At 44.8% G+C, this 27,427-nt stretch overlaps 1 protein-coding gene across 3 annotated transcripts; it reads left to right on the top strand.

Moving 5' to 3' along the window:
• The first annotated feature begins 250 nt into the window (after positions 1-250).
• On the top strand, positions 251-26,529 carry Fam76a (family with sequence similarity 76 member A). 3 transcript variants are annotated; one of them, XM_085686720.2, is made up of 10 exons: positions 251-415; positions 1,772-1,836; positions 3,347-3,401; positions 4,511-4,663; positions 9,747-9,904; positions 12,834-12,920; positions 13,622-13,750; positions 18,814-18,949; positions 23,593-23,694; positions 24,434-26,529. In XM_085686720.2, exons 1-10 carry the CDS (start codon positions 335-337, stop codon positions 24,518-24,520), a joined length of 1,053 nt encoding a protein of 350 aa, XP_085542846.1. In that variant the 5' UTR covers positions 251-334; the 3' UTR covers positions 24,521-26,529. The 3 variants fall into 3 exon arrangements, with proteins under 3 accessions (XP_085542846.1, XP_085542845.1, XP_085542844.1); XM_085686718.2 differs by lacking the exon at positions 13,622-13,750 and having other exon boundaries at positions 259-415; XM_085686719.2 differs by lacking the exons at positions 12,834-12,920; positions 13,622-13,750 and having other exon boundaries at positions 258-415.
• The last annotated feature ends 898 nt before the right edge of the window (positions 26,530-27,427 follow it).

Consider the following 27,427-nt stretch of genomic DNA (forward strand, 5'->3'; position numbering starts at 1 on the left):
TTCCGCGATTTCCCCGGTCGGAAGACGCTCTCTTCAGGCGGCGCCCCCGCGTGACTGTGCTTTACATAATCGCGGCCCCGCGCGTCATAGTGGCGTAGTCCAATCTAGACCGAATCAGAGCCGTCGGGAACGCCACGTTCCGCCCCCTCCCGTTTGATCGACGTCCAGGCGAACCAGCGAACGGCCACCCAGCCCCGGAGAGCCCGCCCCCGCGCCGGCGGCCCGCCCTCGCCCGCCCGCCCTCCGCAGCCCGCGGCCGGCTGCCGCCGCCAGGTTGTGCTTGAGACTGTCAGATAAAGCGGCGGGCCGGCGGTGAGCACGGTCCGGGCCGGACATGGCGGCGCTCTACGCCTGCACCAAGTGCCACCAGCGCTTTCCCTTCGAGGCGCTGTCTCAGGGGCAGCAGCTGTGCAAGGTGCGCGGGCTGGGGCGGCGGCCGGGAGCTGGGGACGCTCCGGGCGCGGCTCGGAATTCTCGGTCCTGCGAGGACGCCCGCCGGGGTCCCCTCGGGCAGGGTGTGGCCGGCCCGCTTCGCCTTGGGAACGGCGCCGGGCTGGTCGGGGATTGCGGGGCACGTGGGGGAGCCCGGGGCCGAATCCAGGCCCTGGCAGCCGGCGTGTCCCGGTGCTTAGCAACGGCGGGGTTTCTTCTCGGACCCGGTGAGGTCGCAGGAGGGGACGTAGAGTCTCTTGTTTGTCCCCGACTGGACTCCGGCTAGATCCCCCTTCGACCGCCTTTTCTCCTGCTGTGCTCGCCCTGGGTACAGAATGAGGGCTCAGGTACCCCCGGTCCCGCCTGAGATAGAACCCCGGAGTCGGGTGCTGCTTGTGAGGAACGTTTCGAACTCGGACACTTCATGGGCACTTTTCAGCCAATCTCAAAGTTGGAGGTGGCAAGGCTTTATTAGGGAAAATGAAAAAAGTTCCCCATTGTAGCCTTGGAACCCACGAATCAGAAGACTTTTTAGCACCTAGTTGGTAGCCTTCTGCCTTGCCCTAACCATTTTTTAACCCCTGACATGCCAGCGTTTTTATTTGTTCCTTCATCCCACTTAGTCTGTTCAAATGAATAGAACAACAGTTAAGTCACCAAACCCGTGTGAAGTGGCCGTTGACGAATTCTCAGATATTTCAGAATGTGTCTGATGTGTGTAGCTCACAAAAAAAAAAAAAAAAACCGAAAACGAAAAATATGCTCACATTTTTTCTTCTTTCCTTTAGCTATTCGTGTTTACTGTGTCTGGAAGATAGTGCTTCAGTAAAAACTATGATTTAATATTTTCTTTTTGTTTGTTTCTGAGACAGAGCCTCCTTTGAAGCCTTGGCTGTCCTGGAATGCAGAGATCTGGCTGCCTCTGCATCCCAGGTGCTGGGATTAAAGGCCTGCACCACCAACTCGGGTCTAAGACTGTGATTTTTTTTAAAAAGGAAGTTCCATAAACAAATAAAACAGCTTTAATCTGTCTCCTTCATTTCCCAAGTCCTTGTTAGTATCCCACAGTGGCAGATAGCTAGCGCTGGAATCTAGAGTCTGATTACCAGTCTGGAGCGTGTTCATGCGTATATTTGTTTTACAGTTTATGAGTAGTCCATACAATTCCTGCCCCACACCAACAGCAGGGACGCGATGCAGATATTACAGAGGAGGAAAGTGAGGTCCAGAGCGGTAAATGACTCACTTGAAGCGTAGTGGCCCCGGCTCTGCTGCTTCCTCCCGAAGACTCTTTCCACTCCCCACTGCCTTTTCCAATGATCACCTCCTTTCGTTTCAGGAATGCCGGATTGCTCACCCTGTTGTGAAGTGCACCTACTGCAGGACTGAGTACCAGCAGGAGAGGTAGGGTTCTGGGTGACCACGAAAGATGTTTTCTTTTTCTTGCTGTTCTGTTTTTAGTTTTTTTGAGACCGTAGTCCAGGCTAGCTTTCAGTTTGAGGCAGTCCTCACCTTAAGCCTTTCTAGGGCTGGGACTAAAGGTGTACCACCATTGCCAGGCCAGAACACACATTTCAAAACATAGTAACTTTAAAAAAAAAAATGCCAAGCATAGTATCATAGGTCTTTAATCCCAGCACTCAGGAGGCAGAGGCAGGTTCAAGGCCAGCCTGGTCTACAGAGTGAGTTCCAGGGTGGCCAGGACTGTTAAGAGAGAAACCCTGTCTCAAACAATAAGAACAAAAGAAGTATATTTTGGTAAACACAAAAAGATACTTCCCTCCATAAAACTATAGTTAAATCTGTTTCTCTCTCTTTCTTTCTTTCTTTTCTTTTTTTTTTTCTTTTTTGGAGTGCTTGGGCTCAAACTCAGGCCTTCCATATGTAGGTAAGTGCTGTCAGCTGTGTCCATACAGCCTCACTGGGGCTACAGACCTATACCACCTTGTCCTGAGTTTCATTTAATTTAAATGTTCTTGACTCTGAGGTGTTTAATTTTTCTTTTTGTTCTTTTCCTTTCTCTCTCTCTTATTTTCTTTCCCTTTAAGGAAAGAACTTACTCTGTGTAGCTCTGACTGCCTAGAGTTAGCCCTGTACACCAGGCTGAGCTCAAACTCAAAGATAGATCTGCCTGTGCTTCCCAAGCACTGGGCTTAAAGATGTGTGCCACCATGCCCACTTTGTTGTTCTCCTTTTCAACTTGACGGCCCCCTCTATAGAAATGGTATGTGTAAAGAGTTAGGCTGTGTGTACGTGATGTACTGTGTAGCCCTGGCTGGCCTAGAAGGTGCTATGTAGACCAGGCTGGCCTCTGATCTGAGTATAGGGATTAAAGGCGTGTGCCACTACATTGGCTAATTTGGCTTTATTTGAAGATGGAGCTTCTGTAGGCAGATTGCTTAGTTCTTGCATTTTGGTCCTATCATGACCTTTGGATCTTCACAAGGCAAAGGAAGTATTTATTTGGTCAGTGGCTACCTTAGGGAAATCACAGACACTAAGTATTTGTCCATAGCATCTATTTTCCCATGTATGATTTTCACATTCTTCCTTGCAAAGGAGTCTGTGATCTCCAGTTCATACCCAGACACACATTTTTAAAGCTGGCATGGTGACCTCACACCTGTAGTTCTAGCATACAGGAAGGTAAAGCTGTTCTCAACCACATAATGAGTTTGAAGCCAGTACGGGCTATATGAGTAAAATACCAGACTGGGGTGGAGGCGGGGGGGGGGGGATAATCTGAGGTAACTCATTCTCTCTTTGAACTATGGTTTCATCGTTAGTTTATCAAATGTCCAGAGTATACGTTCCCTAACCACTAGCACCTTATTAATGACAAGTTCCTTGAACTTCAACAGAATAGTTTTCAGATCTTCTAAGAGAAGTCTTGTTTCATTGTTTTCTTTAACAGTAAAACCAATACAATATGCAAGAAGTGCGCTCAGAACGTGCAGCTGTATGGAACGGTGAGTAGGATTTTTTTGAGCCAAAATCTCAACAGGAGTGAGTACTGAGGTCTCTCAGAACTCAGCTTTCCAGGCTGGAGCCATGACTCAGTGGTGAGGAGTACTTGGTGCTCTTCCAGAGGACCTGGGTTCAGTGCCCAGCACCCACATGGTGGCTGACAACCATGTGTAACTCCATTTCCAGGGGATCAGATGCCCATACACATAAAATATTTTAAAACCATATCTATATATGTGAATATATATATAAAACATTTCACCTTCCTTTTTTCCCCCTCCCTTCTCCCTCCCTCCTCCCGTCTTTCCCACCTTCCTTCCAAGTCATTGTGTGTTGACGCAGCACAGCGTGCATGTGAAGGTCAGAGGACACCTTTGTGGAGTCAGTTCTCCTCTACATTTGTTAGTTCTGGGATTGGCAAGCTTTGCCCATTGAGCTGTCTCTTCGACTTTTTTTTTGTTGTTTTGCATCAGGGTGTCACTGTCTGGCTCTGGCTGGAACTCACTCTGTAGACCAGGCTGGCCTCAAAATCATAGAGATCCACCTGCTCCTGCCTCCCAAGAGCTGGAATTAAAGGTATTTACCACCATGCTTGGGCCTGTTTTTCTGAGACAATGTCTCATGTATCCCAAGCTGGCCTCAAACTCAATTATGTTCTATTGGATTTTTTTTTGTTGTTAAAGTTTCTTTATGGACACTTATGAGCTTTGATGATTTGTTATTTTTTTAAATCAATAATTGCTGGTAGTTTCGCACACCTTTAATCCCAGAACTCGGGAGGCAGAGGCAGGTGGATCTCTGTGAGTTCGAGGCCAGCCTGGTCTACAAGAGCTAGTTCCAGGACAGGCTCCAAAGCTACAAAGAGAAACCCTGTCTCTAAAACCCCCAATATAAACAAACAAACAAACAGATAAAATGAGTAATCCTGTGGGGGTTACTTTTTTATGATGCTGAAAATTGAGCTTCATTTAAACACTGTAGGGGCAGATGCATGATGTTGGGAATACATGTTTACCATGTGTCATGGGCTACAGTGTGGGAATTGCTGCTCTAAAAAAATGGGCCAGTATTTTATGACATAACTTACTTGATCTTTTTTCTCTCTTTTAAGCCCAAGCCTTGTCAGTATTGCAACATAATTGCAGCGTTTATTGGCAATAAATGCCAGCGCTGTACGAATTCAGAGAAGAAGTATGGACCCCCATATTCTTGTGAACAGTGCAAGCAGCAGTGTGCGTTTGACAGGAAAGATGATCGAAAGAAGGTAAATTGCTGAGTTTTTCTTTTTTGTCTTCTTTTTTTTTTTTAAATTATATTGGATCAAATCAGGTAGGCATAATTCTGAGTTCTTCTTCTGTTATTGACCTTGGGGAGTTAGACTGTTTTTTCTATCAAATCTAGACCAATATATTTTAGCATTTCTTTAAATAATTTTTTGTTACATTTATTTATTATGTGTCTATGAGAGGGATGTTGCCACAGTGTACACATGTGTATGGGGGGAGGTGGGTGGATGGGTGGATAAGCTCTCTCCTTCCACTATGTGGGTCCCAGGGATCAAACTCAGGTGGACAGACTTGGTACCAAGTGCCTTACCCACTGAGCTTGCTGTATATGTGCATACCACGTGTGTGCTTGGTACTGGACAGGGTCAGGAATGGGCATCTTCATATCCCTGGACCTGGAGCTGGGTGTGGTTGCAAGTCACCACGTGCATGCTGGAATCAAGTCCGGGTTCTCTACAAGAATAACAGTGCAGCCTGGTGGTGGTGGCGCACGCCTTTAATCCCAGCACTCGGGAGGCAGAGGCAGGCGGATCTCTGTGAGTTTGAGGCCAACCTGGTCTACAGGAGCTAGTTCCAGGACAGACTTCAAAGCTACAGAGAAACCCTGTCTCGAAAAACTTAAAAAAAAAGGAATAACAGTGCTCTTACCCACCGAGCCATCTCTTCAGCCCATCTTCCCTTTTGATTTTTAAGACAAGGTCTCTCTGCATCTGGTTAGCCTGGAACTCACTGTATAGACCAGGTTGGCCTTGACTGTTGAGATTAAGGTATGTGCCACCATGCTCTGTCCATTTCTTCCCATTACAATTACATTTTATATATTTATATTTACTTCTGTGTTCATGTGTGTGCCCACCCTTGTACCACAGACACACCTGTGGAGTTCAGAGGGCAGCTTGTAGGAGTTGGTTCTCTCTTACAATATGCTTTCCAGGTATTGATCTGAGGCCACCAGGTTTGGCAACAGGTGCCTTTATCTGCTCAGCAATCTTGCTGGCCCCTCACATTTTGTGTTTATTTACCCATCTTTCCCTAACATTTCTTAAGAATTCAGATTAGGACCTGGGAGATTGCTCAGTGGATAAAGGTTCTTGCTGCCAAGCCTGATGACCTGAGTTCATCTCCAGAACACACATGGTGGAAAGTGAACACTGACTTCTGTAAATTGTCCTCTGAACTCCACATACATAAACAAGCCACCTCCCTTGAATAAATAATAATGTAATAAAATTTTAAAATGAATCAAATTATAGTGAGCAATATTCCATATTAGTGGTAACTGCAGTGTCTTGATGGATCAAAATGGATTGGAGTTTGATCATACTGTTCTCTCTATGCTTGAAACCCTCTAGGGGCTTCCATTTCTTTTTATTTTATTTTTTCTTTCATTTTTTAGAGACAGGGTTTCTCTGTGTAGCTATGACTGTCCTGGAACTCACTCTGGACCAGACTGGCCTTGAATTCACAGAGATCAGCCTGTCTCTGCCTCCCAAGTGCTGGGATTTAAAGGCATGCGCCACCACCACCTGGCTGTGGCTTCGATTCTACTTGAATAAAATCAAAACTCTTCCATGCTTATGAGGTCTTACCCTCCTCTCAGTTGTGACCACCTCTCAGTCTCCAGGCATCCTGGTTTTCTTCTCTCTGCCTTTGTGCTGGCAATTCTTTGCTTTATGCAGCCTTTTCCAGAGTGTTTTAATTGGTTTCTTTGTCTTAATTTGGATGACACCTCTTTACAGAGACTTTTTGAAAAGAAGAGGAGGTGAAACAGGTCTCATGTAGCCCAGGCTGGCTTTGAACTCCCTGTGAGGCTGAGGAAGAATTTGAATTCCTGATCCTCTTGCCTCTGTCTCCCTAAGTGCTGGATTACAGAGGTACACCACAGCACATGCCAGAGACAATCTTTAATTTCATTAGTTACAATTCATATCACTGCCTTATATTCTTCAAAATGTGATATTATGAAAAATTATCTTCTATATTTCATGTTTCTCTCCCCATAAGGTTGTGAACTATTTAGCCATCTTTTTTCTCTGTTGCAGTTCTAGTAGCCTGGACATAGTAAGGAGGTCGTAAGGAAACACTTAGGAATGAATGTATTATATAGTCCTGAAACTCTGTCAATGCCCAGAGGTGTTTGTGCTCTCAAGACTGACTCTTGATAACCATATTTATTAGTTTATAGTAGAGGGACATAACTTTCATTAATGAGAATATTCCTGTCTGCCAGCTGGGACACCTTTCCCTAAGCAAGATTTTGAAAAAGCTGTGTTAATAAAATTAAGAAACATCTTAATTTTATTTAAGTAGTGCGCTTAATTTAAGTAGTGAGCTTCCCTGGGCTGCAGAGATGGCTCAGTGGTTAAGAGCACTGGCTGCTCATCCAGAGGATCCAGGTTCCAGGTTTGAGTCCTAGCACCCACACAGCAATTCACAACAGCCTCTTTTTTTTTTTTACAATATTTTTTTGTTTTTTTTTTAAAGATTCTATTTATTTATTTTTATTATGCACCCAACATTCTGCCTCAATGTATGCCTGCATGCCAGAAGAGGGCGCCAGATCTCATTTCAGATGAGATGTGAGCCACCATGTGGTTGCTGGGAATTGAACTCAGGACCTCTGGAAGAGCAGCCTGTGCTCTTAACCACTGAACCATCTCTCCAGCCCTTACAACAGCCTCTTAAACTCTAGTCCCAGAGAATCCAAGGCCGCCTTCAGCTTCTGAATGCTCTGTACACAAATGGTACACAAACACAGGCAAAACACTCATACACATAAATAAAAGTAAAGAAAAATAATAGTGTCCTGTTCATCTCCAGGGATAGGGGACAATTTGGGCTTTGTAGTATGTTAGACCTGAGTCCTTCTCTTTCCTGGGTCTAGCTGAATGATCTTGAACAAGTGATTCTTATTATGTGACCATTTCTTTATCTTTTCTTTAGGGAATAACAGCTACAGCAGAGAAACAGGGAGACTGAATGAGGTAGTTACAGAAAATAACTTTTGTTTTGTTTGTTTGAGACAGGCTTTCACTGTGTAGCCCTGGATGACCTGGAACTCTGTAGCTCAGGCTGGCCTTGAACACATAACTATCTGGTATAGGAGGTTCTTCTGTTCATGTGTCGCTTTTATTGGTTAATAAATAACTGCTTTGGGTCTGATAGGGCAGAACTTAGGTAGGTGGGGAAAACAGAACAGGACAAACAAGGGACCCTCTCCATGCAACAGCTATCTGCCTGCTTCTGCCTCCTGAGTGCTAATGTTAAAAGTTTGCACCACCACACTTAACTTACTTTTGTTTTTCGAGATAAAGTTTCATGTAACCCAGCTAGCTTTGGACTCACTATGTACTAAAATTGGCCTGAACTGCTGGTCCCCTTCCCTGCATCTCCTGAGTGCTGGGATTATAAGCATGTGTCACCACACTGAGATAAAATTATTTTTTTAATCACATTTTATTTTTATTTAAAATATTTTAAATTAGGCTAGGCAGTGGTGGCACATACCTTTGATTTCAGCATTTGGGAGGCAAAGGCAGGCATCTGAGTTTGAGGCCACCCTGGACTATGTAGAGAAATCGTGTCTCAGAAAAAACAGACAAAATATTTAAACTAAAATATAATTATATCCCTTCCCACCTTTCAACCTCTCCCATATTCCCTACTCTCTTCCCTCTCAAATTTTAGGCCCTCTTCTTCTTTGTTCTTGTAGCCTACATACTTATAAACACATAAATATGTAAGTGTAACCTGCTTAGCACACTTAGTGCTATTTGTATGAATATGATTTCAGAACTGACCAGTTGGTATTGGATAACCAGTTAGGGGACACATCCCTGGGAAAGACTCAGCATTCCTTAGTTGCCTGTAGTCTAGATAAAATTCTTTTTGTTTGTTTGGTTTATTTCTATTTTATTTTATTTTTTTCCTTGAGAGGGTTTCTGTACATAGCCCTTGCTGTCCTGGAACTCACTGTGTAGACCAGGCTGACCTCAACTCAGAGATACAGAGATCCCCTTGCTTCTGCCTCCTGAGCTGGCATCAAAGGTGTGTACCACCACCACCTTGACTTTTTTTTTTTTAATTTATTTAACGTTATTTTATGTGCATTGGTTTGAAGGTGTCAGATCCCCTGGAACTGGAGTTAGAGACAGTTGTGAGCTGCCATGTGGGTGCTGGGAACTGAACCCAGGTCCTCTGGAAGAGCAGCCAGTGCTCTTAACCACTGAGCCATTCTCTCCAGCCCTTTGTTTTCTTTTGAGACAAGATTTTAACTTAGTACCTGTCTTGGAACTAACTCACTTTGTAGCCCAGGCCGGCCTCAGGCTTACGAGCCACCACACCTGTGTTGAATTTTCCCCTTAAAGCAGAGTTAGAGTTTAAAGGCAAAGTTGTTGGGACTGGGGAGCTGGCTTGGGTTACTCTTACAGACCTGGATTCGGGCCCCAGAGCCCACGCGACAGCTCTTAACCATGTGTAACTCAGTTCCAGGAGTTAGACACACCCTTCTGCACTCCAGAAGCATCAGACATTCGAGTGGTGCACAGACACACACTTGGGCAGAACACCCATACACGTAAAATAAAATAATCCTAAACATTTAAGATATTGGCCCAGATGTGATGGCACATGTCTTTAGTCCCAGCCCTTGGAAGAGGCAGACAGATCTCTGTGGACTTCAGAGTGAGTTCCAAGAGAGCCAAGGATACTTGGTAAGAGCCTGTCTCAAAAGAAAATAAGTTTCTCTGTGTAGCCCTGGCTGTCCTGGAGCTCATTCCGTAGTCCAGGCTGGTCTCATACTCAGAGATCTACCTGCCTCTGCTTCCGGAATGTTGGGATGAAAGACATAACTATAAAGCAGTCAATTTTTATGTGTATGGCACCATATTAAGTGGTTTATGTACATTGTCACTAAATCCTGTGACTTGCTCCAGGCTCACCCAGCTTGCAAGTAACAGGACTGGAGCTTAGCCAAAGTGGTTCTGTTGCCAGTCCTTGTGGTCTTAGTGCTCAGGGTTAAGCGCTGATCTCACCTCCTCTTCATTTTGCCTCGTCTTTCAGGTAGATGGGAAGCTGCTATGCTGGCTTTGCACGCTGTCCTACAAGCGTGTCCTTCAGAAGACCAAAGAACAGAGGAAACACCTGAGCAGCTCTTCTCGAGCCGGCCATCAGGAGAAGGAGCAGTACAGCCGCTTGAGTGGTGGCAGCCATTACAACAGGTAACCCCAGGTCCATGAGAGGACTGCAGGGGCCGGCAGTCCAGTGCCTCACTCCTCAGGCCATCAAGGAGGGTGTTGTCTCAGAAGTTTCCTCTTGTTATCAGCCTTTGCAAGTCTCTTGCTTGACATAGTTATACTTCCTATGTCTCCAAGGGCCAAGAAGGTTTCTGTATCGTGTCTTTAAGGTGTGTAGAACTTGTAAGTGGAATTCTCAACTTTAATCATGCATAATCTCTTGGGGATTGGATGTTTTGTTTTCTGGCTAGAGAGAGCATTTTAAATATATATTTGGATAAATAGTTGATAGGTTTTCTAGATTTTGTCAGGATGGGAGCCAGTTGAAAGATGTCCTTTTGTTGATGGCTGAAGCTTCCATTTAAAATGTGTACAATGATGAGAACTGGGGCTTAGGTTTAATACTTCTCTAGCAAATTTTCTCGTGGACAATGAGAAAGAGACTAGTGTTACCTCATGGGTTGTTGTGAAGGTAAATTACGTAGTACATGAATAGCAGTTTGTTTTCTAATGACAGTATTCAGTGGGTTTTAGCTGGTTTTTGTTATTGCTGTCATTATGGGTTTGTTTGTTCACTAGGCATTATTAAGTACTCTCGTGGGCCGGGGCCTCTGCTGGGAATACAGAGATGAATAAAAGCCTTGCTGCTCTCAATAGTGTGCCTTCTGGTAGAGAAGACAGACTTATAATCAAATCATCACAGTCTAATGCAATGGGCACCACTTTGAAAACTCATCAAGATCAGGAAGGTAGGGAGGCAGGAAGGCTGGCTTGGAAGGATCTTGCTGTAACTGTCCCTGGGTGGATTGGACTTCCAGATGACGACAAGATGGGCATCCTAGTAGAGGGACTAGTGCTCAGAGGACCACAGGGCATGAGGTCACACAGAGCCCCTGAGAATATCAGCCCATTTGTGTTGTAGGAAACTGGAGGAGGAGCAAAGAACTCTGCACACATAGTCAGGGGCTAGGGAAGGACCTAGCTTGTGTTGGCAGTAATTACCCTGACTAATAGAGAAGGCACGGGGAAAAAAGGAACCGAGGACTGGGAATGTAGCTCAGTGTAGTGTTTGCCTAATGTTTGTAAGGCCGTGGGTTTATAGCTCTTCCCATTGGGGCTGCTCTCTTTATGTAAGTATAGGTAAGCTAAGAACAGGAACTTCCATCTCAGCCTGGAGATGGTGGTACACGCCTGTAATCCCAGCACTCTGAAGCAGAAGGATCAGGAGTTCAAGGACAATCTGAGGTATATAGGGAGTTCTAGGCCAGCCACAGATAAATAGGGAGTTCTAGGCCAGCCACAGATAAATAGGGAGTTCTAGGCCAGCCACAGCTTCATAAGGAGTTCTAGGCCAGCTTGAGCTACATGAAACTCTGTCTCATCTTCACATACCCCAACTTCTCCCACCTTCACGCCTACTACACACATACAAAGAATCACCCTGAGGCACTGAATTGAGACAGACAGAAAGTTCTTTGGAGTGAAGATTATCAGAAGCTTAGATCTGTGGGTCAGTCAAAACATAGAGGCAGTTGCTGTGTGAGTAAAGAATAGTTCTTGGGTTTCTCAGATGGAGCATAAACCAGGAAGGGGGTAAAAAAGTTCAGTTTTTGAAATGCTTGTAGCAAAATTGTTCATAGCTGCTGAGCCTGGATCTGAGAAGATTCAGACAGAAGCCAGTAGTAACTCATTTAAAAAAAAATTACTAAGAGTGAAGATGATTTTACATCAAGGGTCCTGCAGCCACAGTCGAGCTTAATTCAGTAGGATGTCAAATAGCATCTAGAATCTGCATCGTGGTCCCTATGTCTCGTGACTCTAATGGAGGCGATCCCAGGGACCCACTTTTCCATCCCGTTAGAACTGTGTGTTTGGATGGTAGAACTCAGAGGAGACCCTGAGAACAGAAGTTGGAAGCATTCAGTATTCAAGAATCAGGAAGAAGACATCCCCAAAATAGGAAGTCTGAGTGATCAAGAGTTCCAAGGATAGAACAATCCCTGGAATCACATACTGAGGAATATGTAATAAGAGGTCTAGTGACTGGGGAAGTGGCTTGGTAATCAAGAGCACTCATTGATTTTCCAGAGGATCTGGGATCAATTCCCAGCACCTGCATGGTGGCTCCCAGCCATCTGTAGCTCTAGTTCCAGGAGATCTGATGTCCTCTTCTGGCCTTTGAAGACACCAGTCATGCACACAGTGTGCAGATGTACAATGCAGACAAAATACCCACACAAGATAAGAGTATTTTTTTTAAAAGTGTAGAACACCCTTGGGTGTGCCAATTGGGACATCTGTCAATATAAAGGGCTTTTGTGCCAGCCGCATACTTCCAGCTTTGGTGTTACGGCCAGTTTTGGGTGACTGTACTAGACTTAAAGCTAGTTTTATGGTGGCACTGAGGTCCCAAGTGAGTTCATAGAGATGTGATGAGGAAGGCTGGGGGTTCAGATGTGCCTGCTTGGCTTTTTTACAGCTTCCCTGCTGGATGTCCTTGGCTAGGCCAGAGACTAACTTGTCTGTACTTCCCAGAGCTACGGGATGGAAGGTGCATGGGGATGGAGATGCAAAAGACTCTCTAAACCAGAGACATATTTCTTATAGTTTGAGAAGGATGGAGATGGAAAAGACTCTAACCCAGAGACATACTTTTTACAGTTTGAGAAGCTCTGTTTTCATGCCTATTCATCAGTCAGGTAGTAAGTCATTAAGGTCAAAATGGTTTTTGATCCTGTGGAAGCTGGCTATTCATGCATCCAAGCATCCAAACCTATAAACCACCTTGGTAGGTTTTACTAATCAGAAATAAGCTGTTGCCCAGAACATTGTTGGTCCATTGACAGACTTTCCTTGGAGTGTTTTATTAATCTTTGATTTCTAATGTGTGTCTCTCTCTTTTTGCCATCAAAAGCCAGAAAACACTTTCTACATCTTCAATTCAAAATGAAATCCCAAAGAAAAAGTCCAAGTTTGAGTCAATCACAACTAACGGAGACAGGTGAGCCAGATGGAGTCTAAGTACACGCACTTGAAATGCATACGTAGCTCTTGACTACACTTGAGGGTGTACCTCGGAGCTAACCCGGGTCCTGAGTGGACCTGTTATGGGTGCTGTGCTAGTCACTTGATAGCTGTAGATCAGCGCTACTGAGAGCTGTATATCAATTGAATATAAGAAGATGTTAGCCCCTGCTTGTAGCCTCAGAACTTGGGAGGTTGAGTCAGATAGGTGATCTTGAGTTCAAGGTCAGGCCACAGAACAGGATAGTTTGATGTGATGGCATACTCTTTTATTCCAGCACTTGGGAGGCAGAGGCAGGTAGATCTCTGTGAGTTAAAGGTCAGCTAGGGCTACATAGTGAAACCCAGTTCAAAAATAAAAAAATACCTATTTAGAAATAGTAACTAGATTAATTGTAGTTAAATTCTTCAGTCCATTAAGGAAGTCTAAGAAGTGAGGAGATGAATGTTTTTCTGTGTGGTCTGTGCCTGTAGCCTCCAGGAAGAGTTGATTAGAGAGAGAGCAGAGGTGGGGTGAAGGCAGGGCTGCATGTCTGCCAGGATGCTATACACTTCTTCAGAGCCTTCCAGTAGAGATGCTGGGACAGACAGAGTAAGAGACAGTTCAGTGGTTTTGTTTCGTTTTTTGGCCTGCCTAAATGCATATTTTCATTGCTCGCTTTCCTTTCTCCTTCTCAGCGATGCTTCCTCTCATGAGCTGCTTTGTCCTAATACCCAGAGCCCGTCTGTGTTGGTGCAGTGGGCTGCTTCCCAACAGAGTCTTGGAGCCATCCATTTTCCTGTTCCTCCAGGCCCAGGCATCCTGAAGTGAGATCACCTGACACTTCCCCAAAGTCCTTGGAATCTTCTCCATTCTGAGAACTCGCCTTTGCCGCTCTCCCTCCCAGCAGCCGAAGGGAGGGCCTTACCAGGGTGGCCTGTTGTTTTATCTCACAGAATGTAAATTGTCTGTGGATCTCCTCTCCCCTGTTGCATTTTTATTTACTTGATTTCAGCTCCTACCAAGGTAGTGCCTGTTGACATTAGTTTAATTGGTTTTCAACTTCTTGAGCCTTTTGGAAATGCCTAGGTTTTTCAGGTTGTATGTGGGAAAGAACCATGCAGGCCAACTTTCTGTAGTCTTTCTGCATTCTTTTGAGCACCTGGTTGGGCTGTTCTGAAGAAAACATATATGTCCATCATCTTTGCGTGATCCTGTGAAAACTGCTTAAGGAAGTTTTTGGACCCCTAGGAAGCAGGCCACTAAAGCCCAGCCCGGTACTTCCAGACCCACCGTTACTTATCCCCAGGCTGTGCTAATGGTCCCAGGAAGCTTGTTCATAGTTGCGATAGTTGCAGCTCTGCCAGCCCAGTCCTTCGCGGCTGCACCTCTTGCCAGCTTGTTTGTCTGGAGGTGTTGCCACCAGTCTGTCTGTTGCCTTGGATGCACCAAACTAAAACCTAGGCTGGCCCTACAGATTGTTGAATCTCATCCGGCCACAAGTAAGGATGCTAGTCCTTGCCTAGGTACTTGGTCTTTTTTATGTCCTCCAGAGAAGACATTAAAAGATCATTTTTCCCGTATTGTTTTTGTGTGTGTGATGCTGGGAATTGTACCTAGGACTTCCCACCTATTAGGGAAGTGCTCTACCACTAGGCTGTATCCCTAACCTCATACTAATATAAAAAGTTATTGTTTTTATTTTATCTGTGTGGGGAGGGGAAGAGTTAGCTATAGAGTCTCACTGTGCAGTTTTGGTTCTCCTAGAACTTGGTGGTAGTCCACGCTCACCTAGACTTGAGGTGGCACTCTTGCCCCAGCCCACTGATTACAGGATGTGCCACCATGTTTATCCTATAATTTGAAAATGTAGTAATTTGTTCTGCTGCCACAGAAACGTTCATACATAAACAAATTTCTTTTGCATGTTCCTGAATTATTAGTGCTCTTAATAATTTAGTCTACTTATTTGCATTTCTTTTAAATATTCATGACACAGCATAAGTTATATTTTGTTATCCTTTTTACTTTTTGTGGGGTTTTTCCTGCTCTTTTTCTTTGTTTTGAAAAAAGCATTCTGCAACTGGCTGGTGTCCCCACCTGTCGTCCCAGCACTCAGGAGGTGGAGGCAGGAGAATCAAGAGTTCAAGGTCATCCTCAACTACATGGGGAACTCAAATCAATCTGGAGTACATGAAACAGTGCTTCAAAAACAATAACAAAAGAGGCATTTGATGGAGGAGGGTTAACTGTCTATGTGTTACTTTCATTGGTTAATAAAGAAACTGCCTTGGCCTTTTTGATAGGCCAGCCCTTAGGTGGGTGGAGTAGACAGAACAGAATTGTGGGAGAAAGAAAGCAGAGGCAGGCAGTCGCCATGACTCTCCTCTCTGAGACAGCTGCAGGTTAGACTCCTCCTGGTCGTGCTACACAGATTATTAGAAATGGGTTAGATCAATATGTAAGAGTTAGCTAATAAGAGGCTACAGATAATGGGCCAAACAGTGTTTAAAAGAATACAGTTTCCATGTAATTATTTCAGGAGTAAAGCTAGCTGGGAGGCGGGAAGCAGCCCACCACTCTTTCTACAGGCATTTCTACAAATTTTGATACTTTTAAAATATTCTAACAATACTTTATTTATAACTATGAAATGCTTCAGGAGTTTACTTGTCATCCTTACATAGCAGCTATGCTATATTTTAGTATATGTGCTGCCAAAGCAAGCACTTCATATATATCATATATATATATGGAGGGAGGGAGGGAGGGAGGGAGAGAGAGAGAGAGAGAGAGAGAGGGAGGGAGGGAGGGAGAGAGTGTGTGTGTGTAAATGGGGGAGTATAGAGAGGATCTCCTGTATCCCAGGCTGGTCTCATTCTCTGTGTAGTAGAGGATGACCTTGAACTTCTGATTGGTCTCTTCTCTACCTCCTGAGTACTGGAATTACAAGCATGGATGACTTTTGCCAGGTTTATGTATTACTAGGGATCCAGCCCAGAGCCTTGTGCGTGCTGGGCAAGCACTACCTGCTGAGGTACATCCCTAGCCCTGAAGTATGACATATATACTCAGGATGGGAGCAGCTGTTGAGTAACTGCTGAGTGCTTCCTTAGCACAAGGCCTTTAGTTTCAATCACCAACACTATTTTTTTTTTAATTTATGTTTTTGCTCTTTAAATTTTATTCTTTACGTCTTCTGTATGTATGTTGCTTCACGACAGTTCTGGTGATCTTATACTGCCATATTCTCTTATTTAATATTGAGGCATGTTGATTAACATTCTCTCTCTGTCTCTCGATTGAGATAGGGTCTCACTATGTAGACCTGGCTGGACTGGAACTTTCTGTTAAATTGATAAGAATATTACTATACCTGGTCTTTGCCAAGCGTCTAAGAAGCAGTCCTGGAACTTTCTGTGCAGACCCAGGCTGGCTTAGAACCCGGGGATCTGCCTGCATCCATCTCTGCCTCCCAAATGATAGGATTAATAGTGTGCACCACTGTGCCCCGCCTCCCCTCTCACTCATTGTCCCTTGGCTTTTCATGTTGCAGACAGAACACATTATCTTAGCTTTCTTTGATGTTTTGATTCTCAGAAGGTGTTTTAATCTATTTGTTTTTCAGTAATCTACAAAAGTTGCAGCCCCCACTCTGTATTTTCTAATCAATAGTTAAAATTGTGACCAAAACTTTCTGATTTGAGGAGTGCGAGTTAGACAGTGTTCCTTCCTTGAGAAAACAGACCTGTCACTCTTGAGTCATACTGCTAAGTGCTCCATAGGTGGTCCAGAATCTAACTTAGCAGTGGTTGGCAGCCAGGCATCTATAGTTTGTCATTTCCAAAAAACCTTTTAAATTTCAATTTATCCTCTGCATCTGAGCTGTGCCTGCAATACTGGGCTTCCTGTGGCCTTTGATGATGGTCCAGGCAGCTTGCTTTGTTACTACAGCCCTGTTTTGATTCAACCAGGAAAAGAGTTGTTTGTCTTGAGGGTGGGCTTTGCTGTTCAGCACGAGCTGGCCTTGAATCTCCAATCTCCCTGCCTCAGCCTCTTAACAGAGAACCTGTTCTTGTGCTAAAAGCTTTCAGAAAAGGCAGGAAAGTTCCCTGTGTGTGGAGGGATTTGGAGGGACTAGCTTTCTGCCTTGGCAGCTAGTCGTTGAGTAAGATGGGAGCTAGAGTCAGGGGGATCAGGCCCTAATGCAGGATATGCATGAGGCCCTAGCTTCAGTCCCCAGCAGTGCCAACAGCAACAACAGAGATAATTCCCTAAGAAGCAGGTAGAGCAGAGCTGAGCTTTCGGAGCTTTGGAGACAATGAAAAGTTACCCTAGGTCAGCCAGTACTCTGCCCTTCCTTGCTGTAGTTATGAATTTAATAGACTCTGTGGGGATACAAGGAAATATCTAGAACTGAACTTGGAGAAGACTGATGGGCCTTTATCCTGAATCCCTATTTTGTTATTTTGCATTGGCTCTTGCTCGTCCCGCACTTGCCCTTGTGTGCATTCATCAGTTAGGAGAACGTCAGTCTCTTCTTCCTCCAGTGCTCTGTTCAGATGCTTCCTGTGGGCAGGGTGAGGGTGATGCTGGGTCAGTGGTTGGTGTCTTCCAGCCCCCTGCATAGGAGTATCTGACTTGCCAACTGTGAGGGAGCATATGCAGTAGAAAGGCTGTTGGGATTCTTCCAATGCTGCATGTTAGCTGCCACATAGGATTCAGGAAGGAGTAAATGCAAGGAGGCTGTGAGTTGTTGCTCTGTTGGCAGAGGGTTGAGATCAGTGTCCAGATTTGTGTGTTGCTTTAAAGATTGTCAAGAAAAGTAAAGAACTTCCTTTGAGGATTCCTTGGAGAAACACAGGAAGTGACCTTTTGGCAGTGATTGCTTGTTTTCTGAGGCACCTTTGATACCACTGAAAACTTTGGATCCTCACCCAGAAAAGATTTTACATGGGCAAAACTCAAATTTCAGGGCCTTACAGATGCCCTGTAATGGGAGAAAGTGGGAGGGTCTGCTAAAAGGATGTGAGTGCCAGCAGTGCTTTGACAAAGTGGAGAGTTGTAGGAAGCATGTGATGTGACTGGAGTTTCACCTTTGACCCTTTTCCCGCTACACAACACAAATTCTTTTTTTTTCTTCTTCTTCCATGGCAGGGTTTCTCTGAGTAACAGTTCTGGCCAGTTGTAGCTCATGTAGACCACACTGGCCTTGAACACACAGAGATCCACCTGCCTCGCCTCCCGAGTGCTGGGATTAAAGGCATGCGCCACCACTGTCCATCTCAAATTCTTTTTGTTGTTGTTGTTGTTTGAGACCAGGTCTCATACTATGGTTCCGACTGTCCTGAAATTCACTATATAGCCTAGCCTGGCCTCAAACTCACAGAGATCCACCTGCCTCTGGCTCCTGAGTGTTGGGAGTAAAGGCGTGCGCCAGCACCAGCCAGTTGGTGCTTCAGTTTCTTAGGCGCTGAGCTGCATCACAGGACTTAGGGCTGGGCACATGCTCATAATTGATAATCTATCCAGGACTCTAGGAAAAGTTCTCAAGCATAACTGTATCACCAGAAACCCCAGAGATCTTCGGTGAGCCTGAAGTAGTAACCTTGGCTTTTAGGATGTCATATTATGTTGGTCACATGTATGAGAGATTGTGGGGTTGTGGTTTGGGTTGGCATCATTTTCTGATGACTACCTTTCCTGTGTTTAGTTCAAGTCCAGCAGATCCTGGTGAGTCTGATGTAGACAGAGCAATGTGCTTTTTGGTGGGAATTTAGATAGTTACTGAAGCCCCCAAGTTCACCATCAGGTGACCTGGTGTATGTTTTTAAGTAGAGAAAAGTTTTCCATTCAAGTTATGGAATTTCTGTCTCTATTTTCCACCCAGCTTTTCCCCAGACCTGGCTCTGGATTCTCCTGGCACTGACCACTTTGTCATCATTGCCCAACTGAAGGAAGAGGTGGCCACTCTGAAGAAGATGCTGCATCAGAAGGACCAGATGATCTTAGAGAAAGAGAAGAAGGTATGATGTCACAAACCTTTCAGGCCAGAGATTGACAAAAATGAAGGTCCATGGGATGGGTATGATGCTTCTTCTCTGTTGGGTACTTACCATTGGTGGCTTAAAAGAGAGTCTGGTCAGCTTGGGATTCCCTGAGAAGAAGGTGTCTGTTCGCCAGGTTGACTCGGGATGGCATTAGGTTGGCCAGTCACCTCAGCAGAGGGGTTCAAAATTCTGATTTTTCTCAGCATGTCCAAGGAACTCCCACTTCTCACACGGGATATAAAAATAACGTGTAAGACTGAGGTTGTAGCTCAGCTGCGAAGTACTTGTCTAGTATGTACCAGGCAGACCTAGAGTTTAGTCTCCAGCAAAGAACATATAACAATACACTCTGTGTGTGTGTGTGTGTTTGTGTGCTCACACGCACACACATGTGGGTGAGGAGGGGGACGAAACCCAGGGTCTAGTGTGTGTTAGGAAATGCTGTGCCACTGAGATACACTCTTAGCTAGCGTACTACGTAGTGTGAGCTGTCATAGGAGGTTGCCATTTCAATGTATTGAATAAAAGCCAGGTGTGCTGGCACAGACCTGTAATCCCAGCAGTTAGGAAGTTATGCGGGTTGATGACTTCTAAACCAGTCTTGATCATGTCAAGAAAGAGAGAAAAGGAAAGAAGGTACTAAGTGAGTGTAGAATTGGGATATAAAATGGCATTGTAAGAGAAATGTTTAATACCCTGAGGCTAAAACAACCTAATGCCTATTTCTTGCTTCTTCCTAGATGATTTGATTGCTCTTTTTAAATTTTGTTATTTTTTGCCCCAGCCTGGAACTCACTCTATAGGTCAGACTGTCCTCCAACTCAGAATTCTGCCTGGCCCTACCTCCTGAGCGATGGGATTAAAGGCGTGTACCATCAATGCCCATCTTAGATTTATTTCTTAAGTGTATGAGTATTTGCCTGAATGTGCATATGTACACCACAGTGTGCATGGCATCCTTGGAAGTCAGATGATGGCATTACAGCCACTGGATCTGGAGTTACAGGTGGTTGTGAGCCGCCACATGGGGGATGGGAACCAAACCAGGGTTCTCTGCAAAGGCAACAAGTGTTCTTAACCACGGAGCCAACTCTCCAGCCCCGTTTTTGCTTTTTGAGACAGGATCTTGATATGTAGTCCTGACTGGTCTGGAACTTGCTCTGTGGACCAGGTTGACCTCCAACTTGCAGCAAAACTCCTTCCTTTACCTTCCAGATGTTAGGCTCACAAGAATACATCTGGCTCCTTCGTTATTTTAGAGGGCTGTTTCATTAATGATAGTTGCCCTACTAATAGACCTGTCATAAATACTGAATACCTTAATATCCTTAGTATCATTAGTCTGTCTTCATGCTTTAGTATTTATCTTTTAAACATTTTATTTATTTATGGAGTAGATGTATAATACAAAGTACATGTGGAGGCGTATGTCCAGGGGATTGAACTCAGGTCATAGGCTTGGTGGCAAGTGCTTTTTCCCATTGAGTCAACTCACTGGCCTCCTGGCCTCTTGCATGTTTGTTTGTTTTTTTCTCCAAGACAGGGTTTCTCTGTGTATCTCTGGCTGTCCCGGAACTCACTCTGTAGACCAGGCTGGGATTAAAGGCATGTGCCACTATAACCCAGCCGGGGTTTTTTTTTGTTTTGTTTTGTTTTTTGTTTTTTTTGTTTTTTTTGAGACAGGGTTGTTCTGTATAGCCGTGGTTGTCCTAGAACTCATCCTATAGACCAGGGTGGTTTGAACTCAGCCGCCTACCTCCCGAGTGGATTAAAGGTGTGCACTACTATTGCCTAGCTGTGTTGTCTTGTGTTTTAAAGGGAAGAAGAGTTTACTTTTGCCTGTGGTTGGAGGGATTGTCTGTGCAGGGAAGAACTGGCAGGAGGTGAAGCCAGCCAGCCCAGTTTTACCTGTAGCCAGGAAGCAGAGCCTGTTTATGTGTATAGGTGTTTGTATGCGTGTTTGTGCACCATGTGCATGCAGTGTCCACAGAGTCCAGAAGAGGGCATCAGTCACCTGAAATTGGAGTTAGAGATGGTTGTGGGTCACCTTGTGAGTGCTGGGAATCAAACCTGTATCCCCTTCAAAAGCAACAAGTGCTCTTAACCACTGGGCCATCTCTCTAGTACTTGTTTTTGGTTTTTTCATTTATTATATTTTTATTTTTTCTGTGTATGTGTCCATGTTGAGGGAGGTGAGGTATGTGCGCATGCATGTGGAGGTCAGGGAACAACTTGAGTCCTCTTTCTTTCCTGCTAGGTGGATCCTGGGAATCGAACCCAGGTTTTTGGGATTTGGTGGCTAGCATCTATACCAGTGTTTCTCAACCTTCCTAATGCTGCAACCCCTTAATACGAGTCTCATGTTGTAGTGACCCTCAACCATAAGATTATTTTTGTTGCTACTTGTTATCTGTAATTTTGTTATGTAGCTGGGTGGTGGTGGTACACTCCTTTAATCTCCGCACTCCAGAGGCAGAGGCAAGGGCTCCCTTGAGTTCAAGACCAACCTGATCTACAGAGAGAGTTCTAGGACAGCCAGGGTTACATAGAGAAACCCTGTTTCCAAAACAAAATAAACACCTAATAGTATGAATTGTAATGTAAATATTTTTGGAGATAGAAGTTTGCCAAAGGGGTCTCAGCCCACAGATTGAACCTGCAGATTTGCACTCACAGAGCCACCACCCTGACCCTTGTCCTGTTTTTGAGACAGGTGTGCTGTACAGTCCTCACTTCCTGGAACTTGCCCTAGAGACCAAACTATCCTTGAACTTGTGGCAGTCCCTGCTTTTGCTTCCCGAGTACTGGGATTCTAGATGTATGCTAGGATTACATATATATAACCCAGCCTGGGCTTGAATTCATGTGCTGCTCAAAATGACTTTGTACTTCTGATCTTCTGTTTCCCTGGTTCTGGGATTACAGGCGTGTACCACCATGCATGGTTTAAATTTTATAGAAGTCCTGTGTTTTCATGCATTTGGCTGGGGGTGGGGGTCCTAAGACCTTGTGCGTGTTAGACGCACTTCACCTCAGCCCAGTATCTGTATCTTTTCCACTCTGCCGGATGATGGACAGATGGCAGACACCCAGAGTTCTTGGACCAGATGAGAATGGTACAGACAGGACTTCTGCACAGTAGGGACCAGAAGAGCATTTGCTTCCTCCTTACAGAACTAAAGGCTTGAAAAGAAAAAAAAACAAATAGCTCTTGTGTCCTGTACCTTCCAGGATGAAAATCACACTGCCTGGCTAGGACACCATCTCCCTGTGTCATGCCTGCCTATCTGTAGCCCCATCTGCTGCGACTGTAAAGTCATCATCCCTTGAAATAACAGCCCTTGGTGGCGTGTCTTTGTGCCTTTATCCATATTGTTCCGCTTCCATGCCTGTTATTTTGTCTCCACTCGGCTCACCAATCACTGCTAGCTGCCCTCCTCTAAACCAGCAGTCAGTAGGCGTGAGTGTGGAGTTAGAGATCTGCACCACATTAACACTGCTGCTCCTCACACTTAACCTTTTAACCCTCAGGCTGTTATAAAGATCAGACACAGTCTGAGTTAATTTTTAAAACAAATAGGGCCAGTTAGATGACTCAGCAGGCACAGGTGCGCTTGCCTTCAAACCCAGTGATCTGAATTTGATCCTCAGGATCCACACGGTAGAAAGAACTGACTCCCTCTCCACATGCACACTGTTGTATACACACCCTCACATGTAAATAGATAAGCAAGCGTAACTTACAAATCTTTTAATAAACAAAACAATAGGTACAGTGAGGTGGCTCAGTGCTGGCTTCCAAAGCCTGACAGCGTGACCTGGATCTCTGGAATCCATCTGTAGGTGAGAGGAGAGTCAACTCCACATAGTTGTTCCTGACTCCGTGTGTGCTGTGTGACTTTTGTGCACACACATATCATGCACAAATAATAATAGAATAAAAAATTTTAAAGTAATACGTGAAGATTGAATAAAATAATAAAACCAGTTATTTTGGAATTGAAAACAATGATTACTCTCAACTCCTCTCAAACCCTGTCAGCTTTTACTTGTACACACGTGCATGCAAGCATTCAGAGGGTTGTTGGAGAATCAAATCTTAAAAGGATTAGTAGTTTAAGTATCTAAAGGTTTTTGCTGTTGTTGTTTGGGTGTGTGTTTGTTTTGTTTGTTTTTGAGACAGTCTCCCTGTGGAAACCTAGACTGACCTTAACTCAAGGTTTCCCTCCTGCCTCCGTGCCTGGATTACACTTAAACATTACCGGCATGAATGAAGCCAGAAATGTTTGCTCGGAGTTGGGGGGGGCGGTGGTGTGCAGCTGTAACTGTAGTCACTTGGGAGACTGAGACAGGAGAATTCTTGACCCTAGGACTTTGAAGATAGCCTGGGTAATGAAATCCAAAAAGGAAGAAAGGAGGGAGAGATTGGAGGGGAAAGGGCAAGGAAGAGGGAAGGGAGAAAGGTAGTGAGCTCAGAAGTTTGGGGATCCTCAGAGAATGCTGTGTGGCTGCTGATGGAAGTGGGCTTCAGTAAGTTGGAAGACTGTCTCTTTAGGGCTCTGGTACCAAAACATTCACCATTAGCAAGGAGTTTAAGTCACTCTCACTTTTTCCTTCAGATTACAGAGCTGAAGGCTGATTTTCAGTATCAGGAGTCTCAGACTCGGGCCAAAATGAACCAAATGGAGAAAACCCACAAAGAAGTCACAGAGCAATTGCAGGTGAGTGAGCGGGGAGCGGTGTGCTCAGGACTGTCTGATAACCATCCCTTAGATGGCTTTCTCTCTGAGTGTTTACAGAGTAAGTACGTGGAACCCCTTCAGGCAGCTTTCAGTTTTTATTTAAGTTGGGTGTGTTTTCATCCTTTTATTTTTAAAAGATTTATTTTTTATTATGTATACTGTGTTCTGTCAGCATGTTTGCCTGAAGGCCAGAATAGGACACCAGATCTCATTGTAGATGGCTGTGAGCCACTATATGGTTGCTGAAAATTGAATCCAGTTCCTCTGGAAGAGCAGCCAGAGCTCTTAGCCTCTGAGCCATCTCTCCTCTCCAGCCCTGTGTTTTCATCTTTTTCTCTCAAGAACTGGAATTTTAAAATATGCTTTTTTATTTTTTTAATTCACCAGATGTGAATCCAGATGTCTGAATTATAGATCTCCTTATCTTGCTCATTAAAGCTTCCTGGTTGGTTTGTGTTGCACACATGGTCTTTTGTGCAGTAGTCCCAAGGGCTCAAGCTCACCAGTGCACTTACTTCTACCAGAAACTGTTTTACTTAACCAGGTGCCAGGTCCCAGAACTTCCAGTGTCTGCCTCGTAGTGTTCCATCCTTTACGTCCACACAGACAGCTGCCCTTACTATTGTTATTATTGCCCATTAAATTCATTCTGCACAAAAGCCATGTACCAGCTATCCTGTGAACGCTCTTCCTGCACTGACTTTATTTTTATTTTTAGGCCAAAAACAGAGAGCTTCTGAAACAGGCAGCTGCTTTGTCCAAGAGCAAGAAGTCTGAGAAGTCAGGCACCATGACGTCTCCATGAAGACCATGAGAAGGCTCCCACAACAACAGCCACTGCTCCTGGGTCAGGGTTGGCCACCCGGCTGTTCTCTGGGAACTGTGCTTTCTTACAGAATCTCTATTTTCTTACCGTTACCCTTCTTTGTGGGAATGTAGCGGGCTGAGTGGAAACACCTGGTTTGTGCTGTGTTAGGACTGCATGCTCAGTGGTTGGAGTTCAGACCTCCTCCTCCTCTTCCTCCTCTGCTCCCCTGTGCTCCTCCTCCTCTCTGTTTCCATAGTGGTCACTGCTCGGTGTTATTTGCGGAGTTTCTGTCCACTGTTACACCTGCCATCCCCACGAGCAAGTAGTCTGTCGTCCACTGTGCATCACTGCCGCCCTCCGAGCCTTGAAAACTGCCACCTTGAGACTTCGTGCAGGGAGAGCTTTCTCTCGCCAATAAACCTTTGCTTCAGGGTATACTCTTGGGTTTTTCCAGGTATATTATGTATGACCTTTGTACTATGTATAGACAGAGTTTTATTTATTTTTTAAAAAGGAAACCTTTTCTTGATAAAGGAATGATGGTAGCCTAGCTAGTTCTTGTAAAAGCAATGCCTCTTTGAAAAAAAAGAAAAATAATGCAGTCTTGTTTGCTAGTTTTTAGTAAAAGAATCCGATCTTTTCTTTCTCATTACCTTAGAGTCCCGATGCTAAGGTAATGCTGGAGGCTAAGAGTGGAGCTAAGTGCCTTCGGAGGACTCTGTGGAAGAACATTTGAGGGATACTTAAGGGTGCAGAGAACTGACCAGTCTGTCTTTAAGTAAGGGCAGAAAGAATGGTTGTCCAGGTTATACTGGACACTCCCTCCTCTATCTACCCCTCCTTCTCCTTTTACATAACTTTAAATTCCCACACTGCCACTTCTTTTTTAAAACATACCTGTTTCTTGCTTGTCAGCTGTCATACCAGGCTGTTAACAGAACATTTTATTTTATTTTATTTACCATGAGCAGATTCAAGTGGGATAAGATTTGAACTTGAGTGTTGCCGGGGTCAGCAGGGCTGCTTAGGTGTGGGCTGTGTGATGGGGAGAATCTCACTGCACCTCCCTTTCTCTCGCCCCATCCTGTGCACCCCCTATTTTTAATGACGATGTTAGAAAACAAGTACTCCAGGGAGCCGCTGGGCCCCCTTGAGTGTGCCTCTCTCCCATCCTCACACAGCAGGCAGGCGAGAAGGGAGAGGTTACTGTGGAGCCTTCCTCTTTGACTTTTGTGAAAGAAATAGAGATGGGTAGTGTGTGCCGAAACCCAGAACCAGCCCTGGGATCAGTGCAGGTGGTGCTGGCGTCAGAACAGATCATGAAGACAGGTGACACTTGTCCCGCATCCCCCAGCGTTGGGCAGTGGAGTTTGCTGTTCCCCGCAGGTGCTCTGTAGTTTGGGATTGCATTCTCACAGATGGACAGCCGCGGAGTGAGGGCTGTCTCCTCCGGGAGGAGACTGGAAGGAGTGTTGTTATCATGTCACTGGGTAGGGAGTGCGGGAGAACTGCTGAGCGAGTCACTTTGTACCTTTCTGAAGGAAAAACTTGTAAGCAAAGATAACTACTGTCTGTTATACAGTGTTTTCAGATGCGTTTGTGCTGGCTGGGGAAAGACGGCAGAAAAGAACGACAGTCGTGGTTTCTCAAACAAAACGTCAGGCTGAGAGATTGTGGCTGTGGAGTGTGACGGTATACAGACGCTCATTTAGTTTTATACTAAATCTTTTTTTTTAAGGTCTTAGCATTTAATATTCAGCAAACCTACACATTTTCTAAACTATCATGAGCTCCTGAAAGGTAAAAGGGAAACCTTAGTCTTGAAATGTTGATTTTTTTTTAAAAAAATCATGACAGCATTTTACCATGAAATTGAGTAACTTTTGGTAACACCTTCCGTTTCTTTGTATGTTTGTAATAATGGACATTTTAAAACATAGGAATGTTTTGGTTTGTACAGACTTTGGCAAATGTGTGTTAATAAAATTCATATTGACTCAGATAAATATTTTGACTCAGTTGCTGGGTTCTGTCTTCTTCCTCTTTCTCCTCCCCCTCCCTTGCTCTCACCTCTGTGTTTTTCTTTTCTGTGTTGGGGGTGGAGCGCAGGGCTGCTCAGGCGAGGCAAACAGTGCACCACTGAGCTGCACCTGGCCCATGTGTTTATTTCTTTCTGATTCACCTGTAGACATATTCCATCTTCCTGGCACCCTAAAGATAGCTTATCCTGTTTGTAAACTAATAGGGAGTTTGAAACCTGTCAGGAGTAACAGGGTTCTTGTTACCATTACTGTGAGACAAATGACCAGATTTTAATGACTCAATAGTTGTCAAATGCCTACAGGCTCTGTTAGATAATTTCAGTAGGGCAAGGACAAGAATTGGTTTCTGTTCCATAGCTAGGTTCTCAGCTAGGAAGACTGAAAGATCATGGGGCTGGAGTTGACCCCCCCTCCCTTGGGCTGCGTGAGTGGAAGCAGAAGAGTTCTAACCGGTCACTTGGGTGACTTGGGTCCCTTCTATGTAATGTAGCCTTCCCTGGCATGGTGACCATATATGGAGACCCCAAGCAGCAATGTTATCGTGAATAAGGCAGTAGCTGTGTTCTGTCATCTGCTCTAGAGGTCACATGCCCTCATAGCCACTGTATATTCGTTAAAATAGTCAGAAACTCATGCAGACTCAAGGAGAGGACACAGATCCTTCCTCCTGGTTTAATGACAGCAGAAGTGCATGGGGATGGGAGCTGTTATGATGATCTTAGAATCTGCCACACGGAGTAGCTTCTGGAACTAAAACAGACCCAAGAGCCAGGCAGAAGCTGCAGTGTTTTTTATGTCCTGCCTTCAGACAAGACGGTTCTGTAATTTCTCCACCATCCTAATGGTTGCAGAGACAAAATTA

Source organism: Myodes glareolus, chromosome 3, assembly GCF_982192425.1.
Source record: "Myodes glareolus chromosome 3, mMyoGla1.1, whole genome shotgun sequence".
NCBI lineage: Eukaryota > Metazoa > Chordata > Mammalia > Rodentia > Cricetidae > Myodes > Myodes glareolus.

Coding starts and splice junctions, on each gene's coding strand:
- Fam76a (XM_085686720.2), top strand. CDS start 335: ATGGCGGCGCTCTACGCCTGCACCAAGTGCCACCAGCGCTTTCCCTTC. Junction 13,751..18,813: donor CCAGGCCCAGGCATCCTGAA/GTGAGATCACCT, acceptor TTTTCCACCCAG/CTTTTCCCCAGACCTGGCTC. Junction 23,695..24,433: donor AAGTCACAGAGCAATTGCAG/GTGAGTGAGCGG, acceptor TTTTATTTTTAG/GCCAAAAACAGAGAGCTTCT.